This window comes from Pseudophryne corroboree, chromosome 9 (genome assembly GCF_028390025.1).
Source record: "Pseudophryne corroboree isolate aPseCor3 chromosome 9, aPseCor3.hap2, whole genome shotgun sequence".
Taxonomy (NCBI): Eukaryota; Metazoa; Chordata; class Amphibia; order Anura; family Myobatrachidae; genus Pseudophryne; species Pseudophryne corroboree.
In genome coordinates this window covers 362,119,758-362,132,964 of record NC_086452.1, presented here as the reverse complement: position 1 = coordinate 362,132,964, position 13,207 = coordinate 362,119,758, and the positions used below count along the sequence as shown (strand labels likewise).

Sequence of the window (13,207 nt, the reverse complement as noted above, 5' to 3'; positions counted from 1 at the left end):
TCTGTTTACGTGGGCGACTGCCGTGATGTTATCCCACTGGATCAATACCGGCTGACCTTGAAGCAGAGGCCTTGCTAAGCTTATAGCATTACAAATTTGCTCTTAGCTCCAGTATATTTATGTGGAGAGAATTCTCCAGACTTGATCACACTCCCTGGAAATTTTTTCCCTGTGTGACTGCTCCCCAGCCTCTCAGGCTGGCCTCCGTGGTTACCAGCATCCAATCCTGAATGCCGAATCTGCGGCCCTTGTCCTTGGATATAGGGTTATCCGCTGATGCATCTGAAGATGCGATCCGGACCATTTGTCCAGCAGATCCCACTGAAGAGTTCTTGCGTGAAATCTGCCGAATGGAAGCGCTTCGTAATAAGCCACCATTTTTTTTTTTTTTTTTTTTTACCAGGACTCTTGTGCAATGATGCACTGACACTTTTCCTGGTTTTAGGAGGATCCCGATTAGCTCGGATAACTCCCTGGCTTTCTCCTCTGGGAGAAACACCCATTTCCTGGACTGTGTCCAGAATCATCCCTAGGACCAGCAGACGTGTCGTCGGAACAACTGCGGTTTTGGAATATTTAGAATCCACCCGTGCTGTCGTAGAACTACTTGAGATAGTGCTACTCCGACCTCCAACTGTTCTCTGGACCTTGTTCTTATCAGGAGGTCGTCCATTTTCTTTGAAGACGAATCCTCATTTCGGTCATTACCTTGGTAAAGACCCGGGGTGCCTTGGACACTCCAACGGCATCGTCTGAAACTGATAGTGACAGTTCTGTACCACGAACCTGAGGTACCCTTGGTGAGAAAAGCAAATTTTGGGACATGGAGGTAAGCATCCCTGATGTCCCGGGACACCATATAGTCCCCTTGTTCCCAGTTCGCTATCACTGCTCTGAGTGACTCCATCTGGATTTGAACCCTTGTAAGTGTTCAAATTTTTCAGATTTAGAATCGGTCTCACCTAGCCTTCTGGCTTCAGTACCACCCTATAGTGTGGAACAATACCCCTTTCCTTGTTGTAGGAGGGGTAATTTTATTATCACCTGCTGGGAATACAGCTTGTGAATTGTTTTCAATACTGCCTCCCTGTCGGAGGGGGACATTGGTACAGCAGACTACAGGAACCTGCGAGGGGGGAAACGCCTCGACATTCCAATCTGTGCCCCTTTGATACTACTTGTAGGATCCAGGGGTCCTGTACGGTCCCAGCGTCATGCTGAGAACTTAGTAGAAGCGGTGGAGGGCTTCTGTTACTGGGAATGGACTGCCTGCTGCAGTCTTCTTCCCTTTCCTCTATCCCTGGGCAGATATCTTATAGGGACGAAAAGATTGAGGCTGAAAAGACGGTGTCTTTTTCTGCAGAGATGTGACTTAGGGTAAAAAACAGTGGATCTTCCAGCAGTTGCCGTGGCCACCAGGTCCCATGGACCGACCCCAAATAACTCCTCCCCTTTTATACGGCAATACATCTTTGTGCCGTTTGGAATCTGCATCCCCTGACCACTGTCGTGTCCATAAACATCTTCTTGCAGATATGGACATCGCATTTACTCTTGATGCCAGAGTGCAAATATCCCTCTGCGCATCTCGTATATATAGAAATGCATCCTTTAAATGCTCTATAGTCAATAAAATACTGTCCCTGTCAAGGGTATCAATATTATTAGTCAGGGAATCCGACCAAGCCACCTCAGCTCTGCACATCCAGGCTGAGGCGATCGCTGGTCACAGTATAACACCAGCATGTGTGTGTATACTTTTTAGGATATTTTTCTGATAAGCATGTGAGCGCCTTATCCACCCTGAGGGGTGTTTCCCAATGCGCCTTAACTTCTGGCGGGAAAGGGTATACCGCCAATAATTTTCTATCGGGGGAAACCCACGCATCATCACACACTTCATTTAATTTATCTGATTCAGGAAAAACTACAGGTAGTTTTTTCACCTCACACATAATACCCTTCTTTGTGGTACTTGGAGTATCAGAAATATGTAACACCTCCTTCATTGCCCTTAACGTGTGGCCCTAAAGGAAAATACGTTTGTTTCTTCACCGTCGACACTGAAATCAGTGTCCGTGTCTGGGTCTATGTCGACCGACTGAGGTAAATGGGCGTTTTTACAAGCCCCTGACGGTGTCTGAGACGCCTGGACCGGTACTAATTTGTTCGCCGGCCGTCTCATGTCGTCAACCCACTTGCAGCGTGTTGACATTATCACGTAATTCCATAAGTAAGCCATCCATTCCGGTGTCGACTCCCTAGAGAGTGACATCACCATTACAGGCAATTTGCTCCGCCTCCTCACCAACATTTTCCTCATACATGTCGACACACACGTACCGACATACAGCACACACATAGGGAATGCTCTGATAGAGGACAGGACCCACTAGCCCTTTGGGGAGACAGAGGGAGAGTTTGCCAGTACACACCAAAATGCTATAATTATACAGGGACAACCCTTATATAAGTGTTCCTCCCATATAGCATTTAATATATATGTATATCGCCAAATCAGTGCCCCCCCTCTCTGTTTTAACCCTGTTTCTGTAGTGCAGTGCAGGGGAGAGCCTGGGAGCCTTCCCCTCAGCCTTTCTGTGAGGGAAAATGGCGCTGTGTGCTGAGGAGAATAGGCCCCGCCCCCTTTTCGGCGGGCTTCTTCTCCGGAGATTGTGAAGTCTGGCAGGGGTTAAATACATCCATATAGCCTCAAGGGCTATATGTGATGTATTTTTCGCCATACAGGTATTCTACATTGCTGCCAGGGCGCCCCCCCCCCCGCGCCCTGCACCCTCCGTGATCGCTGTGGGAAGTGTGCTGACAGACAATGGCGCACAGCTGCAGTGCTGTGCGCTACCTGAGGAAGACTGAAAAGTCTTCTGCCGCCTGGTTCCGGACCTCTTCAATCTTCAGCATCTGCAAGGGGGTCGGCGGCGCGGCTCCGGGACGAACCCCAGGGCGAGACCTGTGTTCCGACTCCCTCTGAAGCTAATGGTGTCCAGTAGCCTAAGAATCCAATCCATCCTGCACGCAGGTGAGTTGAAATTCTCTCCCCTAAGTCCCTCGATGCAGTGAGCCTGTTGCCAGCAGGACTCACTGAAAATAAAGAACCTAAAAACTTTTTCTAAGCAACTCTTTAAGAGAGCCACCTAGATTGCACCCTTCTCGGACGGGCACAAAAACCTAACTGAGGCTTGGAGGAGGGTCATAGGGGGAGGAGCCAGTACACACCATGTGATCCTAAAAGCTTGCTTTTGTGCCCTGTCTCCTGCGGAGCCGCTATTCCCCATGGTCCTGACGGAGTCCCCAGCATCCACTAGGACGTTAGAGAAAGTGTTTGCTGTATGAACTTTCTAATAAAAAGCAAACCTTTTGTGGCACAAAGTCATTAACCACTTGTCTTGCGTTGTCGCATCTGATGAGACCAAAGCAGTCTGGACTTTCCCTTATATGGTCGCATCTGATGTGACCAGTCAGAAATGCCCAGTGAGCAGCTGCTGGAAGATAATCTTCCAGCAGCTGTCACTCTCAAAGGGACCTCCCAGCCCCTCTGCTTCCTGGTTTCCTCCCCCTGTTCCTGCCAGCAGCAGATCACTGCTGATTGGGCAGCACAAGACCACACCCTGAGACTGCAGAGACTAGCAGGTGCCAGGGAAATGTAAATTAAATACCACAAAGTCGTGATGTTTCGATGATCGGTGGTCTAATATATCAGTTACCGATGTTTGGGGGGAAAATCGACATTTTCTATTTATTCATTTATTTTTTAAATAAAAAAAAGTGTTGGATAAGTTTTAAATAGATGTTCTTAACTTAATGCAATCAGACAAAAAAGACAATTTCTAAGCATTTAATGGAAAAAATATTAGCCTGTTAAGTATATAAACAGAGATTAATGAATCTTTATTTAGAAATATAGGTGCAAACCTGCACTGTGCATTAGCCCATAGACAGCCAATGAGCTTAACTATTGCAAAGTAGACCAACACAAACAAGTGTCTGAATAGCTGTTACAACTTTGTTCACGTTTACACCTATTTTAGTAAATTATCCTTAATGACAGGCCAAAGTACAGATTAGATTATTAGTTGATGACTTGAAAATGGAGCATAGAGTAAGATTCTGCCCTATATATCAGACCACAACTTTATGCAAGAAATAATGTCAGTATCAGTGATTAAAAGTAGGTGGTTGGAAAAGTGGATCACCATTCTAGAAAAATCTGTATAATATCACACTGGAATCATTAGGAGTTGTAGTTTTTTTTTAAATACAAATGATCCCGCTTAATAGGTTTTGTCATTATAGTAAACATTCTGCACATGTGGTGGGACACATCTGATGAAATCACATGACCATATTAGGCAGACCCACATTTCTGGCCAAATATTGTGCTAAGAACCTACATTTCACCCCATGGTAAATTCTTTTAAGTTTATTATATTGTTCTGATTACTAGTCTTTAGTGCTTAGTGTGTGCCCCTGCATTTTCTTATTTTTCTGTGTAGCACATGCAGTATAATAGAACACCGAATACCTCAGTGGGTAAAATCTCCCGGTTGAAGAGGCATATTTTATATTGGCTGCTTAAAAGAAACTCATTTGTAGTGTTTGAACACTTACCAACTGGAACTGTTGGATCTGGGGTAGCTGGCTCAGCATGGCGATCTGCTGAGGAGATAGTTGGGGCCCCATGTTGAACAGTCCCGGGCTCATGTTACTGTTGGGGAACTGCTTCAGCATAGAGGCAGAGACCTGCGTCAGAGCAGGAAAGAAAGAGTAAATCAGTAAACAAAATCTGTAGCAAAACAAGTGAAAAATAAACCAATGCAACGTGGATGAAATGACTGGTTGGCATAGAAATATAGGAAATGCCACTTCACCTGGGGAGATAGGAACTGGGGAGGCACTTGTGCCCGGAGGTTGGGAGAGGAGTTGAGCGATGGCACAGGGTTGTGCATGCCACGCGATTGTGCACCGCTGTTCCCGAACAGACCGTGATTGCCACCCTGAAGAGATAAAAAGAAAATGCATAAATAAAAATGCCTGTACAAGCGGACTTTAGAACGGATTCCTCTACTTTAAATCATTTATTTAACAGACTAAGAACCGCCGCATACACTACCAAGAAACATGGTAAACATAACATTCAGTAATCGCTCAATCAAGTAGTAAATGATTATAAATGTATAGGATGTGTACTGGAATTATGACTGCTATTGCATTGTACCATTCTGTTATTTGCATTAGTTTATCCAAATTCTAATTACTTGTGTGTATCATAAAGCCTAAAACTACACAAACCTAAGGAAGATACATCAAAACAGAACATGCTAGTTTAACAAAAAAAACAATTAACAAAAAAATGGTAAAACAGACATCAATTAGTAATGGCAAGATAGGTCTACTGAAGCAGAGCTAACTTATTAGTGAAGTCAGAATTGAGAAATGGAGAATTAATTGCCAAGGAACACTGAAACCCACTGACGCAAACATGCCAGACATTGTGGCTAAGGGTACTAACAAGGATAGCACTTGCTTACTACCAATGTAGTCATAGAATGCACACAAAAGGGGAGAGAAAATTATATTAGTCACAAAATGCGTTTATCGTGACATAAACAGGGTTTTTATTGGGACATGCAAATAGCAGCTATTCAATGTTCTGGCAATAATTACAGCAAATTTCTTTTCACCACCCTCTGAGCAGGTGAAAGTGTTCTGTGGAATTATACCAGAAACAAACATTAGTCCAGTGGTTTCCAAACTTTTTTGAATCACGGCACCCTAGAATATCAGAATTTTTTTCACGGCACTCCTAGGTCAAAAATTTATTGTTGAGAAATTTAAAAAGAAATACAGGTTGAGTATCCCTTATCCAAAATGCTTGGGACCAGAGGTATTTTGGATATCGGATTTTTCCGTATTTTGTTTCATATACATCCTATACACACAGCCTGAAGGTCATTTTAGCCAATATTTTTTATAACTTTGTGCACTAAACAAAGTGTGTGTACATTCACACAAATCATTTATGTTTCATATACACCTTATACACACAGCCTGAAGGTCATTTAATACAATATTATTAATAACTGTGTATTAAACAAAGTTTGTGTACATTGAGCCATCAAAAAATAAGGTTTCACTATTTCACTCAAAAAAGTCTGTATTTCCGAATATTCCATATTTCAGAATATTTGTATATGGGATACTCAACCTGTATTACATTAAGTAGATCACGTTTATATGTCTTCCTTAGGGTCAGCTGTGTGGTGAGGGACAAGATTTGCTTCTGTTTGGCCACATCTTTTATGACTGGCAGCCAACAGCACTGGTTTTGCCTATTATATTGACCATGAATAATTTGAATTGGTCCTGGACCACCAACCCAGGGCACCCGTGTAAGTGTCCAGAGGCATCCCAGGGAGCCACGGCACACAGTTTGGGAACCTCTGCGTTAGTCTACCATATGAATTGCCACACACTGTAATGTACAAAGCTTTTAATCTGGGGGAGGGGGGGTGTTTAACATGATGCACCCATTGATGAATGTGCCGGATATGACCACAAAACAAGAGATTGAAATTGTGCAGTTTAGGAGACTGAGACTTACGATAACGTTATGGACCATTTCTCTAACGTCCTAAGTGGATGCTGGGGACTCCGTCAGGACCATGGGGGGAATAGCGGCTCCGCAGGAGACAGGGCACAAAAATAAAGCTTTAGGATTAGGTGGTGTGTACTGGCTCCTCCCCCTATGACCCTCCTCCAAGCCTCAGTTAGGTTTTTGTGCCCGTCCGAGCAGGGTGCAATCTAGGTGGCTCTCCTAAAGAGCTGCTTAGAAAAAGTTTTTTAGGTTTTTTATTTTCAGTGAGTCCTGCTGGCAACAGGCTCACTGCATCGAGGGACTTAGGGGAGAGAATTTCAACTCACCTGCGTGCAGGATGGATTGGATTCTTAGGCTACTGGACACCATTAGCTCCAGAGGGAGTCGGAACACAGGTCTCACCCTGGGGTTCGTCCCGGAGCCGCGCCGCCGACCCCCCTTACAGATGCTGAAGATTGAAGGTCCGGAAACAGGCGGCAGAAGGCTCTTCAGTCTTCATGAAGGTAGCGCACAGCACTGCAGCTGTGCGCCATTGTTGTCACACACTTCACACCAAGCGGTCACGGAGGGTGCAGGGCGCTGCTGGGGGCGCCCTGGGCAGCAATATTTTAATACCTTATGGCAAAAGAATACATCACATATAGCCATTGAGGCTATATGTATGTATTTAACCCATGCCAGTTATCTGAAACTACGGGAGGAAAGCCCGCCGAAATAGGGGGCGGGGCTTATTCTCCTCAGCACACAGCGCCATTTTCCTGCTCAGCTCCGCTGTGAGGAAGGCTCCCAGGACTCTCCCCTGCACTGCACTACAGAAACAGGATAAAACAGAGAGGGGGGGCATTTTTTGGCGATATATTGGATATATTTAAGCTGCTATAAGGAACAACACTTATATAAGGTTGTTCCCATATATATTATAGCGCTTGGGTGTGTGCTGGCAAACTCTCCCTCTGTCTCCCCAAAGGGCTAGTGGGGTCCTGTCTTCGATAAGAGCATTCCCTGTGTCTCTGCTGTGTGTCGGTACGTGTGTGTCGACATGTATGAGGACGATGTTGGTGTGGAGGCAGAGCAATTGCCGATAATGGTGATGTCACCCCCCAGGGAGTCGACACCGGAATGGATGGCTTTGTTTATGGAATTACGTGATAATGTCAGCACATTACAAAAATCAGTTGACGACATGAGACGGCCGGCAAACCAGTTAGTACCTGCCCAGGCGTCTCAGACACCGTCAGGGGCTGTAAAGCGCCCTTTACCTCAGTCGGTCGACACAGACCCAGACACAGACACTGAATCTAGTGTCGACGGTGATGAAACAAACGTATTTTCAAGTAGGGCCACACGTTATATGATCACGGCAATGAAGGAGGCTTTGCATATCTCTGATACTGCAAGTACCACAAAAAGGGGTATTATGTGGGGGGTGAAAAAACTACCTGTAGTTTTTCCTGAATCAGAGGAATTAAATGATGTATGTGATGAAGCGTGGGTTAACCCAGATAGAAAAATGCTAATTTCAAAAAAGTTATTAGCATTATACCCTTTCCCGCCAGAGGTTAGGGCGCGCTGGGAAACACCCCCTAGGGTGGATAAGGCGCTCACACGCTTATCAAAACAAGTGGCGTTACCGTCTCCTGATACGGCCGCCCTCAGGGATCCAGCGGATAGGAGACTGGAAACTACCCTAAAAAGTATATACACACATACTGGTGTTATACTGCGACCAGCCATCGCCTCAGCCTGGATGTGCAGTGCTGGGGTCGTCTGGTTGGATTCCCTGACTGAAAATATTGATACCCTGGATAGGGACAGTATTTTATTGACTATAGAGCAATTAAAGGATGCTTTCCTTTATATGCGAGATGCTCAGAGGGATATTTGCACTCTGGCATCGAGAGTAAATGCGATGTCCATATCTGCCAGAAGGAGTTTATGGACGCGACAGTGGTCAGGTGATGCGGATTCCAAACGACATATGGAAGTATTGCCGTATAAAGGGGAGGAATTATTTGGCGTCGGTCTATCGGATCTGGTGGCCACGGCAACTGCCGGAAAATCCACCTTTTTACCTCAGACCCCCTCCCAACAGAAAAAGACACCGTCTTTTCAGCCGCAGTCCTTTCGGTCCTATAAGAACAAGCGGACAAAAGGACAGTCATATCTGCCTAGGGGCAGAGGAAGGGGTAAGAGAGGGCAGCAAGCAGCCCCTGCCCAGGAACAGAAGCCCTTCCAGGGTTCTGCAAAGCCCTCAGCATGACGCTGGGGCCTTACAAGCGGACTCAGGAGCGGTGGGGGGTCGACTCAAGAATTTCAGCGCACAGTGGGCTTGCTCACAGGTGGACCCCTGGATTCTGCAGGTAGTATCTCAGGGTTACAGGTTGGAATTCGAGAAGTCTCCCCCTCGCCGGTTCCTAAAGTCTGCTTTGCCAACGTCTCCCTCAGACAGGGCGACGGTATTGGAAGCCATTCACAAGCTGTTTTCTCAGCAGGTGATAGTCAAGGTACCCCTCCTACAACAGTGAAAGGGGTATTACTCCACGCTATTTGTGGTACCGAAGCCGGACGGCTCGGTAAGACCTATTCTAAATCTGAAATCTTTGAACCTGTACATACAAAAATTCAAGTTCAAGATGGAGTCACTCAGAGCAGTGATAGCGAATCTGGAAGAAGGGGACTTTATGGTGTCCCTGGACATAAAGGATGCTTACCTGCATGTCCCAATTTGCCCTTCACATCAAGGGTACCTCAGGTTCGGGGTGCAAAACTGTCATTATCAGTTTCAGACGCTGCCGTTTGGATTGTCCACGGCACCTCGGGTCTTTACCAAGGTAATGGCCGAAATGATGATTCTTCTGTGAAGAAGAGGCGTTTTAATTATCCCTTACTTGGACGATCTCCTGATAAGGGCAAGGTCCAGAGAACAGCTGGAGGACGGAGTAGCACTAACCCAACTAGTGCTGCAACAACACGGGTGGATTCTGAATTTTCCAAAATCTCAGTTGACCCAGACGACACGTCTGCTGTTCCTGGGAATGATTCTGGACACGGTTCAGAAAAAGGTGTTTCTTCCGGAGGAGAAAGCCAGGGAGTTATCCGAACTTGTCAGGAACCTCCTAAAACCAGGGACAGTGTCTGTGCATCAATGCACAAGAGTCCTGGGAAAGATGGTGGCTTCTTACGAAGCGATTCCATTCGGCAGATTCCACGCACGAACTTTTCAGTGGGATCTGCTGGACAAATGGTCCGGATCGCATCTGCAGATGCATCAGCGGATAACCTTATCGCCACGGACAAGGGTGTCTCTTCTGTGGTGGTTGCAGAGTGCTCATCTGTTAGAGGGCCGCAGATTCGGCATACAGGACTGGGTCCTGGTGACCACGGATGCCAGTCTGAGAGGCTGGGGAGCGGTCACACAGGGAAGAAACTTCCAGGGAGTATGGTCAAGCCTGGAGATGTCTCTTCACATAAATATACTGGAGCTAAGAGCGATTTACAATGCTCTAAGTCTGGCAAAACCCCTGCTTCAGGGTCAGCCGGTGTTGATCCAGTCGGACAACATCACGGCAGTCGCCCACGTAAACAGACAGGGCGGCACAAGAAGCAGGACAGCAATGGCAGAAGCTGCAAGGATTCTTCGCTGGGCGGAAGATCATGTGATAGCACTGTCAGCAGTATTCATTCCGGGAGTGGACAACAGGGAAGCAGACTTCCTCAGCAGACACGATCTACACCCGGGAGAGTGGGGACTTCATCCAGAAGTCTTCCACATGATTGTGAACCGTTGGGAAAAACCAATGGTGGATATGATGGCGTCCCGCCTCAACAAAAAACTGGACAGGTATTGCGCCAGGTCAAGAGACCCTCAGGCAATAGCTGTGGACGCTCTGGTAACACCGTGGGTGTTCCAGTCAGTGTATGTGTTCCCTCCTCTGCCTCTCATACCAAAAGTACTGAGAATTATACGGCAAAAGGGAGTAAGAACGATACTAGTGGCTCCGGATTGGCCAAGAAGAACTTGGTACCCGGAACTTCAAGAGATGCTCACGGAGGATCCGTGGCCTCTACCTCTAAGACGGGACCTGCTTCAGCAGGGACCGTGTCTATTCCAAGACTTACCGCGGCTGCGTTTGACGGCATGGCGGTTGAACGCCGAATTCTAAGGGAAAAAGGCATTCCGGAAGAGGTCATTCCTACACTGGTAAAAGCCAGGAAGGAGGTGACTGCACAACATTATCACCGCATTTGGAAAAAATATGTTGCGTGGTGTGAGGCCAGGAAGGCCCCCACGGAGGAATTTCAACTGGGTCGATTCCTACATTTCCTGCAAACAGGATTGTCTATGGGCCTCAAATTGGGGTCCATTAAGGTTCAAATTTCGGCCCTGTCGATTTTCTTCCAGAAAGAATTGGCTTCAGTTCCTGAAGTCCAGACTTTTGTAAAAGGAGTACTACATATACAGCCCCCGGTTGTGCCCCCAGTGGCACCGTGGGATCTTAATGTAGTCTTGGATTTTCTTAAATCCCATTGGTTTGAGCCGCTCAAATCGGTGGAGTTGAAGTATCTTACATGGAAAGTAACCATGCTACTGGCCCTGGCTTCAGCCAGGAGAGTATCAGAATTGGCGGCTTTATCATATAAGAGCCCATATCTGATTTTCCATACGGACAGGGCAGAACTGCGGACGCGTCCTCATTTTCTGCCTAAGGTGGTGTCAGCGTTTCACCTGAACCAGCCTATTGTGGTGCCTGCGGCTACTAACGATTTGGAGGATTCCAAGTTGTTGGACGTGGTCCGGGCATTGAAAATATATATTTCAAGAACGGCGAGAGTCAGAAAGTCTGACTCACTGTTTATATTGTATGCACCCAACAAGATGGGTGCTCCTGCTTCTAAGCAGACGATTGCTCGTTGTATTTGTAGCACAATTCAACTTGCACATTCTGTGGCAGGCTTGCCACAACCTAAATCTGTCAAGGCCCATTCCACAAGGAAAGTGGGCTCATCCTGGGCGGCTGCCCGGGGGGTCTCGGCATTACAACTCTGCCGAGCTGCTACTTGGTCAGGGGCAAACACGTTTGCAAAATTCTACAAATTTGATACCCTGGCTGAGGAGGACCTTGAGTTCTCTCATTCGGTGCTGCAGAGTCATCCGCACTCTCCCGCCCGTTTGGGAGCTTTGGTATAATCCCCATGGTCCTGACGGAGTCCCCAGCATCCACTTAGGACGTTAGAGAAAATAAGAATTTACTTACCGATAATTCTATTTCTCGTAGTCCGTAGTGGATGCTGGGCGCCCATCCCAAGTGCGGATTGTCTGCAATACTTGTACATAGTTATTGTTACAAACAAATTCGGGTTGTTATTGTTGTGAGCCGTCTGTTCAGAGGCTCCTACGTTTGTCATACTGTTAACTGGGTTCAGATCACAAGTTATACGGTGTGATTGGTGTGGCTGGTATGAGTCTTACCCGGGATTCAATATCCTTCCTTATTGTGTACGCTCGTCCGGGCACAGTATCCTAACTGAGGCTTGGAGGAGGGTCATAGGGGGAGGAGCCAGTACACACCACCTAATCCTAAAGCTTTATTTTTGTGCCCTGTCTCCTGCGGAGCCGCTATTCCCCCCATGGTCCTGACGGAGTCCCCAGCATCCACTACGGACTACGAGAAATAGAATTATCGGTAAGTAAATTCTTATTTTTAACATAGTGACTAAATTTTCACATAGAAGAACATTTTTTAAAATAATATCATTTAGTAGGCCATAAAATCTGCTCATATTAGTACGCCTATCAGTAAGTAGTATAGTTGGACAATACAGTGGGTGACACACAAAGGAAAAAAAATCTAGCAAAAAACAGTTAAAATACTTGTCCCTTTTTTTTTGGGGGGGGGGGGGGGGGGGGGGCTTAAACATAAAATAACAGCACATAATATTCCAAATAAAAGAAAGAGTTAATATATTTGCTATAGGTGCAACTCAGGATAGTCTTCCCATTGTTGAGCAAAACTATGCAAGGACTCTTACTTGTCTAGCAGCGAAGGTTTGGGGGTTGAGGCCCGAACCGATAGCTCCCAGGCCCACGGAGGGGAGCGAGGAGCCAGAGGGAGATAGCTTGTAGCTGGGGGAGGGAGAAAAGGGAGAGCACGGAGCCTCGTCCCCAAGGCACCCGTCTTGATTGGAGAAAGGCAAAGTCAGCTAAAGCCAGTCAGGGGGTGTTGGTTAGTGATGCAGCAAAAGGCAAGAGGGAAAAGGAGAGACAGACACAGAGAAATTCTATTGAGTGCAAATGATAGACGAGCCAGTGTTCTAATCAAGCTCAGGAATTCTCCACATTCAATTATTGAATTACATATTTGTTCTAACATGAAACAGCAAATAAAATCTCTATATATACACATATATATATAAATATATATATATATATCTCTTCAATATATATATATATATATATATATATATATACACACACATACACACACACACACATACATATATATATATATATATACATATACATATATATATATATACACGAACACACACTGTATATACTGTATCTATCACTTTTCAATCACTTTTTTCCGGTTT

General features: G+C 46.0%; 1 protein-coding gene across 5 annotated transcripts in view; it reads right to left on the bottom strand.

Annotated features, from left to right (window-relative positions):
* TNRC6B (trinucleotide repeat containing adaptor 6B) overlaps positions 1-13,207 on the bottom strand; it is a 333,109-nt gene that overhangs the window by 41,387 nt on the left and 278,515 nt on the right. For 3 of the 5 annotated variants that reach the window (XM_063940724.1, XM_063940727.1, XM_063940725.1), the window contains 3 exons: positions 12,644-12,814; positions 4,887-5,012; positions 4,627-4,758 (listed from right to left, as the gene is read on the bottom strand). In XM_063940724.1, the coding sequence (XP_063796794.1) occupies positions 4,627-4,758; positions 4,887-5,012; positions 12,644-12,814 (429 nt within the window). The remainder of the gene's footprint in view (positions 1-4,626; positions 4,759-4,886; positions 5,013-12,643; positions 12,815-13,207) is intronic. The other 2 variants (XM_063940726.1, XM_063940728.1) reach the window with 2 other exon arrangements.